Raw genomic sequence first — 9,732 nt, forward strand, 5'->3', positions numbered from 1 at the left:
TCAAAGAACAACTTTACCTGGATGATTAAAAATTAACATTAAATCATAACACAACGATCACGAGTCATCAACATTCATTTGGAAATACAGTACATTACTAGAGTCATTGCCGGTAGAATCAAAAATCTGGACATACCGCATGATACTATATATATATTACATGTCATCAAGATGCATAGCTCAGTGTAAGTATGTAAACTGCCCTGTAGTACCGATGATGATGTTTTGAATAGTTGATGAGCCCAATTGAAATCTGAAGAAGAAAAATCGCAGAAGAGTAATTTGACCATATTTCAACCATGTCTCCAAATAAATATAAAAAAACAAACATTTAGATCCTGACTTCTGAACCGGCGTGCTCCAGTTTTTCTTGATAAAGTTCCATGCGATGTGGTGTCCCAGAGGGTTTTGTGCCACCCTGTAGATGAGCGTGGACAAGTCCTGGTGTCGTATAACCTCACCTTCCAGACCCAGGTCCAAAAGGCTATTTATTATCACAACATTCTAATTACTCTGAATCATAGAGCAGCCAAAGAAATATCCTTCTTTGTCACACGGTGGCAGCAAATACCATGTGAAAATATGTTATATGGAGCTACGTGTATTTGGTTGATACACAGCCTGATACAAGGTTGTATGTATAAGCTTCAAATTACATGCCAATTTCAAACTGCAAATCATAATAACACTAATGGCGGCTTATGATTATGTTATTTAATAAATTCACTAAAGTAGCCATTCGGGGAATGTACCTTCATTTTTTTCAAAGTCAAAAAAAGTCAAAGTCAGCTTTATTGTCAAATATGCTAATATGGATATGATATTTTGTTGTGTTTCTGATTTTAGTTAGAGCAAATAAAATGTTGCCTTTCTGTGCTGGTGACTTTGAGGTCCTGTAAATGTGAAAAAGTGAAGACCATCCATGATCATCTTGGGGACCAACTGCATACAGTTTGGGCCGCATCAGTGGGAAGTCTACGGTGAACACAATTGTAACAACACAGGTTTGTTAGGGCATCATCAAATCTGAACAGATAGTCTGAAATATAAATGAGTCTGATGGATGGACTGACTTAAGAGGTCCAAGCCAGTCCTTGAATCGCGACAATGCCTCATCCAGGGAGGAAGTGTCATTCAGATGGCATGCTAAGGAGAGAACCTTTGACCTCAATTGTCAAGTCGACAGTGAGCCCTTGTCGCTCCACGTCTGCTGGTCAATGACATCACGAAAAAAACTGCAAGATGTACATCTGCGCCAAAGGAAGCAAAGTCTTGATATATTTTTCTTCTCACCCTCAAATTTTGCACCAGGTCGACATCTCTCCGTTTCTCAATCATGTGGTAAATGGCTTCCAGGTAGCCCAATCCTTGGAGCAGAGGCACAGTATGCAGCTCCAGATGCAGATAACCAATCAAATCCCATGCTTTGTTGAGCGGAAGATAACCTGCCCTTTTAAGTGCACACAAGGATATTTGAAGTGTGACATGTTATTATTCAAAATCGATTATCCCACCACGTGGTTCGATTCAATTTAGGCAAGTAGGGATGAGAAGTTCATTGAATTTCTTAGATGGACTCAGAGGAGGGAAAAATATCAATAAATGACCAATTAGTTGCACTTTGCTTCAGATTTTTTTCAATTGATGCTATAATGCAGAACATAGTAAGGAATGTGTTTAGATTTTTCTTCAGTCCAGTATAATCCGAAAAATTATTTAAGAAATAAACATCAAATGATCGATTGCTTCAATAGGCAATTACTCAACACGCTCAAAACAATTCACACTCATCAAGTAAGCAACTTCCAGTGATCCTCATCAAACAATTGTTCCGTTCCTATGAGTGGGGCAGTGTGTCAGATTAGTACGACAGTCGGAACACATCGTAGACTAAATCTTATCCACTAACACGGTACAGTAATACAATAAATTAGAAAGGAGACACTTTAAAGGAAAATGCTTGTGGACCAATATATAAAAATATCAAATAAAACAATAACTATAAAAAAATATCTAATAAAATAAGTATGGCGATAACTGAGTGTGCATTGAAATATCCTATGATAGTATGCAAAACCAAGGACCCCTGCAATCATTTGTTTAATCAGTCCCAGGGATGCATCTGGGAAATTTAAAAAGGTGGCCGGTTGGCCCTATTGTGTCTAAAAATGGGGCCAAATTCTAAAATTGATAGGCCCGATTGAACTAGATTGCCCAAGTATCCAAAACTGATTGAAATCAACCAAAATACATTCATTGGAGCATATTTCTAAATTGCAAATAAAAAAAAAACATTATTTGAGTAAAATCTATTTTTCTAATATATTAACAATTTTAATTTGAATCGACTACTTTATTCATACATAAAATAAACAAACTTTTTTTTCTATTTTCTTTAGTTACTGCACAATCAATGCTGTGCTATTTTGATATTCTACGGTATTCCAGAGAAGACAAAGAAAACAGACTTGGCACAATATTTATTATTAGTGTCAACTTAAACACATTTCTTTGCTGTGTAGATTTCCAATGCGCTGCAACAGCTCTGAAATAATTCCCATTAGCCACTAAATGTGAATCATTAACAACAGTTTGCTGAAACAAATGGTCACGACCCTCTGTTGTTTCTTAAAAATGTTTGTTTGCAGCTTGTTGTTTATGTCTTTTAGAGTTTTAGTCCTGTTCTTTTGCTCCATATTGCAACCATCTATGACTATGTCAATGTTGTTCGATGTAAATACTGCAATGCACCACGGGTAAATGGATATTCGATTATCTCATTCGGCTGTTTCCGGCGGATCACGACAACCTCTAAAGGAAAACAAACAGTTTTAAATTGCTTTTTAACTGCATGTAGATATTTATAAAAAGCCCTACACTTATGAAAGACAGAAACCATACTTTGTCATATGAGACGGTGTCAAACATCTCAAGGATGTGAGTGGGGTTCTCTGCTGGAGTGGATATTGGCCGAGAAGAATTCAATGAATCATGAGCAACCGCTGCAAAACATGTGTGCAACAGATTTTCCCCCTGTAAGAATGTCGACATTGTGACATTATTTTATGTTATTCATCCTCGAAGCGAACTTCACAAGAGCACGTCCCACTTTTAGTTCAGGGTAGGTCGCCTCAACTGAAATGTACTCCATATATCTGGCAAACCCTTCATTCAGCCAGGTATCATTCCACCACTTCATCGTTACTAAGTGACCAAACCACTGAAAGAAAGGTAAATCAACAAATTATCATAATAATAGTTATAAGAAAATGTCTACACCAAGAAATGAGTATGACACTTTCAGTCTTTTGTACAGTACAGATGCTTTCGACAATATTACAATGGTATTCATTGTAACATGGAGATAAATTGCCGTTGACCAAGCAGTACAAACGCATATCAAAAACTTAAACACTGCAAGTTTGTGCATAGAGTTACTTGGAATTTTAACAAAGGAAACTCATTGAAATTGATTGCGTATTGAACCAAACCACACTCCTTGCTAGAAAAGAGACGAAACAAACTCGTACCTGATGGCCTAGCTCATGCCCAATCACCATGGTTACCCGCAGTTGATCAGATACAGATGATAAGTGGGGGTCAAAGAGCGGGCGGCTCTCTCTGTAAGTGGTCAGGCCCCAGTTTTCCATTGCCCCCATGTCAATGTCTGGGATGGCGATCAGATCTGAAAGAGGATGGCTGAAAAGTGACGCAACGCCGATTTGGCTTTGTGGTTGAAAACTGAAAAGAGGTTTTACCATATTTGGGTAGGGGATAGTGAATGTTGGATCAGCATAGACAGACACTTTTCACCCCATCGTAGTTACATGGGAGGGAAAAGCTTCAGTGATTTCGATTTCCATCAATATACTTGGAGAATATGTTGTTCTCAGAGGCCCTACCTGCACTCCAGATGATGTTGTTGCAGTAACAGATTTAAAATTACAAATGACAAAAGCTACAAGGTACGTGCTCATCTTTACACTTGGGGCAAACTGGTCCTCCAGCAAGCCATCATCCACTTCAACCGATTATACCTGAAACAAACGGACCCCCTGTCACTTGCCATTGCCTTTGCCGCAGAAGACCAAATCAAACGGTGACACGACTTACGTTGGGCATGTTGGACAAAGAAATGTACTCTGTACTCCGTCTGATCCGCACCGAGAAGTTGGCTTTAAAGCTTGGCTTGTCAAAACAAGGGAATGCCATGCGCGCAGTCGTAGGTTCAAAGTGAGTGGAGGCTAGGTTCTAATGAGAGCCACAAACTCTATTTTTAGACGATTTTTAGCCACAAACTCTATTTTACAACTCTCTTGACAGCTAATTTCCTTTTCACCTGATCTCTCCCGAACTGGTTGTGTACGTGCTTTTATAGAAACCCTGGAATCCCTCGGCCAATTCTGCCCCAATCTCAATGTATAGGAAGTACTTCACTCCACAACCGAGCACCCTGGGAGAAAAGATGCCAATCTGCTCATGGGCGAGGTTATGAAGACAAGGTAGATCCTAGAACATAAAATGAAGTTGGTCAGTCAGATCAGTATTCACATGCTAATCTGGCTGCTGTGTTTTAATGTCTACGGAACCCGGTCAGAAAGATGAGCAGGGTCCCGAATGGTTGCCTTGGAGATCTGCAGGCCTTTACTGTGTAACACAACCCAATTTGTGTTGTTATGGACGTCAATTTGGATCGTAACTGAGTCGGTGAAACGAAGACGAGTGAGGTTGGGGGTAATGAAGAGAAATAATATACCTAAAAAGAAAAATGAATGAGGGGACGAAATCTCAACAGTTTATGTATTTATCGATGTAAGTATCTATTCATACATTCATCTATTTATTCATGTATTTATTTGTTTGTTGATTCATCCATTTATGTATTTATATATTGTTAATATTATTATTGTTAGTACAGTGCAATAAAATACAATACATGTTACAGTGACCTTGAGAGTTTTGAAAGGCGCTTATAAATGAAATGTATTATTATTATTGATATTATCATTACTATTATTATCATTATTATTTTTATTATAATTATTATTTTTTTGTTGCTGTAAAGTGTCCTGAAGATTTTTGAAAGGCACATATAAATGAAATGTATTATTATTAATAATAATAATAATAATAATAATAATATGTATGTATTTGTGCGTTTACATATTTATGTATGTATTTATTTATTTATTCATGGTAATTACCAGTAAGGACAGCAGGGAGATTACCTTGGCAGACGAAAACGGCTCCAGGGGAAGGACAGATTGTCTTTCTCTGAAGGAGTTTGTTCACCAGAAGGATGAGGAGAGTTTGATGCCTGCTGTGAAATTTGGGTGGGCTGCATTCCAACCACATATGAATGGAGAAGAAACAGCACTAACAGCCTCACCAGGACCATTTTGGATGAAATGTCCTTGATTGAACAAAAAGCCAAAACCGTGCACCAGTGGAACTATGGCTGATGAAAGCAAATCCTTCTTTTGGTTAGTCTATGTCCTCTGCCAAAATGCACAGGTGGGTTTTTTCCCCCTTTGCTTTGCTTCTTGAACCTAAAAAAAGAATTAAGATGATTCGTAAGTGGTCTTTTGTTTTCCTTTGCAACTACAATGACAAAGTTGAAGCAGCGGACATTGTCTTCATTCTGCTTTAAGTTTCATTGATGGATAAAGAAACCCTGTAGAAACCGCTGTAACCTATAAACCATCCATTTTCTAATCTGCATTATCATTACAAGAGTCATAGGGGTATCAATTTGGTATGATTTTTGCCACAGTGTTGGCACTCTGCATAAACTACTGTCAAACTCAAAGAATGCAAAACAACAACGCTAGTTCTAATTATTCCGACAGAGCACGCTATGATTGGCTAGTGACTAGCCAATCATAGTTTGCAAGAACTGCTCTGATCACAAGCCGCTAGTAACAGAGCATACTGGCCAGAGCTAGCATACCGTATCAGTAGCGAGCTGCATAAGCAAATATATTGTGTTGATTTAATAGCAGTTTTGTCAACCCACGATGGCTGAAGGAGGAGAAGAAATGGATTTGGTTGGAGATTTACTGTTAAAGCCATTTTCAAGACAAAATGGACATCATTAAGAAAGGTCGGACAGTTATTTCCTGGCTAATTGTAGCCTGGAGTGGACTTGTAGTAAATCACACCACACTTTTTTCAGTCATAGCTGTGGATTGATTCAGATGTAGCACTACTGAAGGCATAGCGATGAAATCCACAGCTTGCCACTGCCTCTATGTACCTTTTCGTGGCACAATCTTGTATCCTTGAGACACAGTTTGATCATTTTCTATCCTGAAAAACATATATTCATACAGATTTATACTGATCATCAGTTGATATGGGGATAGTGAAAACAATCATTAAAAATTGTTTCTTGAAGACTTAATGTTTTTCACTTTCAGATGACTTGATCGTGCCACTGGCAATCCATTTCCTCGCTGAAATCTGCACTAGAAATTGAATACTCTGACCGTCCTTGAGATTGGCTTTACGAAAAGGATTATGGAATCGAATAATTTGGAATGAAGTAATTTATCCACAAGGGGGTCAAAAGAGAAGTAAGTCCCGACAGCAAATTATTGTTTGGACACGTTTGCATCCCAGGTGCAGAATATTGTGTCAGTTGAGGTTGTGTCAAAGCCAAACATCATCTCTTATCAGAAGCTCGCCTCACCTCAGACAGACGTTTGTGCATTCTCAGCGTTTCATCCCAATGTTCCTTCCCATCGCATTGCTTGGAAGGTTGTTTGACATGATTGCTTGTTGAAATAAAACAATGCAGACAAATTTCTTTCCTCCGTGTTTTAAGTGCTTTGAATAACACATTTGACATAGCAACAGAACCACTGAGCGACAGAACAATCACAACTTACAATTTTTAAATTATTCACAGAGGCAAGTGGATGGAGCTACGTATATACAATGCAGGAATCAACGGTTCTTAAATAAGTTAAGTATGCCAGCCTCACTTCACAAAACATTCACACATTATAAAACAATTGCAATTGCAAAAAAAAATGCTAAAGCGGATGGCCAAACAAAACAGGCATGATGCCAGATAATTTTATGTCTCATAAAATTATCTGGCATCATTTTTGGCTTATTGTCCACAGTTATTGGCTTATTGTCCACAGTTGACACATTCCTATCAGCCATTAAAAAAAAACTGCAACAAGTGCTGCAATATCCCAAAAAATGGACACTGTGAGGAAACATTTATTTTCTGGGATGAGTCCAATGTTCAGTACTTGACGTGAGATCCCAGCAAGGGACAGCTTGTGAATTGAAAGTAGCGCATTGAACAACAGGAGAGGGGCAAGGTGCTGGTTTGATGCTGAGTTGTGTCCTTTGTACATAAAGAAACGGCAGTTTGTCTTTGGCTGAAGATCAACTCAACAAAGACGACAGTGAGTAAGAAACACAAATCCATAAACGGTACTTGCAGTCTACTGGCAAGGAGGTGGGAATGCTCTAAAATGACTCGGAGAATAACTACAAACACATCCTGGCAAGTCTGCAATTGGATCGAAAAACACTCACACAAAACATTGACATCAGGATTGAAGAAGAAGAAGAAGAGCATGTCCATACAAATGTTTTTAGTACATTCAAAAGATAACAACCCACATAATACTTAAAACATTATACTGAGCAAAATCAGCTCGTTTTGAGAATGATGTACTGTAATGTTAGAAAAATTCAGGACTCAAGCATGGGTAAGAAACAATGACATGGATTTCAATGAGTAAATGAGAAATTAAAATAAAGTGCATCTATGAAGACAAAAATCCTCTGAGGTACTTAAAAAAAACGAGGAACATTATTTACATTTTATTTAACTCATTCACTGCCATTCCCGAATTGAAAATATGGCGTAGAGCGCCATTCCAGAATTTGTTCGGGGTTGGTTTTTTCTTGTTTGGGTGCCCATAAAATGGTGGCCATGGCCTCTGGCAATGTTTTTTTTCTCCACAAGAGGGCAGCATTTCTCCTTTTTCCATGTTACTGCTGTGTTCCAGCTTCAGCCCTATATACTGTAACCAATAACTTTGATTTCTTTCATAACTTTACTGCTGTGAAATGTAAATTTCTCCACTGCGAGACTAATAAAGGCAAATCCAATCCAATCCATTATGTATGTATTGCTTTGTATTTTGGACAGCTGCCCTTATTTCAAGCTCATATAACTCCAGAACCATATAATTTAGGAATTAACTCTTTTTTTCTGATGAAAGAAGAGAGCCTAATGTTTCTTATGCTGCGTTGAATGTTTATGTAGTCCTAAAACTCAATATTCTGTGGGTCATGGAATTAGAATGACAATGACAAAATCCCCGGCCCTGGAGTGGACATATTTTTGCACATCGTCCGGCAGTGAATGAGTTAATGTATCACTGATCACCTACAGAGCACCATTTAAGTCATTGTCATTAGCTTCTGATCCAAAGATGACGAAAGCATGACAGTGAGACCTCTATTAGATGCGCATCACCTCTGCGAAAGTAAAACGTTCCTGTTGAGTGATGAACTGGGATTAGCGCTCGGGAAAAAAAACTTTCTCTAGTGCACTTCATATACATGCAGGACTATCACTTCTACACAAAGCTAAATGTACAAAGCAGAAGCAGAGTGAGAAGTTTCAAATGTCGCGGGTGCAAGGTGGAAGAAGCAGAACCTTGTGGGTAGATTCTCCACCTGTCTCTGTGTGGGTGAAGACTCTCCATGTCTTTCTGGGCACTGTATGCTGCCACCGTGAAGTTAGCGTCTCCAGTGGTTAAAAGATCAAACACGCAGGAGTGGAAGTAAATGTCCTGTACCTCCAGCTGCTCCCGGCAGCGTTCCTTAGCACCCTCCACGGTGAACACCTGCCTGTCACTGGGGGAGGAGAACTGTATCTGTGAGGAGTACCTCGGCCTGTGCAGATGCTTTAGCTGAAGGCCGACCGAAGGTGGCGTAAGCGGGAGGTGGCCGCTCTGGTCGATGCGCTCGACTCTGGGGCAGCCGTTCAAACACAGCTGCAGGTCCTGGGTGGCATCGTAGGCCTGAGACAGCTCCTCAGGGATCCGCACCGCTAGGGTCAGATAGCGACCGAGCTGTCGGACGATCACCGTCACGCCGATGTAACCCGCGTGCAACTCGACGTGGTGGCCCGGACTGCGCTCTGAGATCCAAAGGGCCCTCACTTTGCCAGTGGCACCGTCGTTCCCCATCGAAACATGGATGGGGTCTCCGCTGCTCACTGTGCCATCGTCAAAGGCGGCGGGTAGGTTGTCTGTCACGGCCTGGTAGACCCTCTGGTCGGTGCAGCCCTCATAGGGCTTGAAGATAACCGTGATCTATTAGGACACGGATAAACCAGCATTAACCGATTAAAAAACAAAGAATGTGGATACATAATCCACAGATGTAAGGCGCTGGTGCCGATCCCAGCTATCTTCGGGAAGTAGGCGGGAGACACCCTGAAATGGTTGCCAGTGAGCATATAGAGACAAACAATGATATGAGCTCAGAATCACATATAGAGACAATTTGGAGACTGTGGGAGGAAAGTACAGCCGCTCCCCACCTTACGAACGAGATACGTTCCGAACGGTCGTTCGTAAGGTGAATTTGGTCGTAAGTTGCTTCAGTGCTATATTTTGTATGGAATGTACTGTATGTTTAAGTCAAACACTGAACGGGAAGTATAAAACACAGACGCTCTAACCGTCGTAA

At 39.9% G+C, this 9,732-nt stretch overlaps 1 protein-coding gene across 1 annotated transcript in view; it reads right to left on the bottom strand.

Annotated features, from left to right (window-relative positions):
- Positions 1–6,790: 6,790 nt before the first annotated feature.
- Positions 6,791–9,732, bottom strand: part of rgmb (repulsive guidance molecule BMP co-receptor b) — a 12,299-nt gene continuing 9,357 nt past the window's right edge. Inside the window, exon 3 of the mRNA XM_088994272.1 lies at positions 6,791–9,353. Coding sequence (XP_088850398.1) covers positions 8,613–9,353 — 741 coding nt within the window. The 3' untranslated portion in view covers positions 6,791–8,612. The remainder of the gene's footprint in view (positions 9,354–9,732) is intronic.

Source organism: Hippocampus bargibanti, linkage group LG04 (assembly GCF_051943395.1).
Source record: "Hippocampus bargibanti isolate YZ-2025 linkage group LG04, ASM5194339v1, whole genome shotgun sequence".
In the NCBI taxonomy this organism is placed as follows: Eukaryota; Metazoa; Chordata; class Actinopteri; order Syngnathiformes; family Syngnathidae; genus Hippocampus; species Hippocampus bargibanti.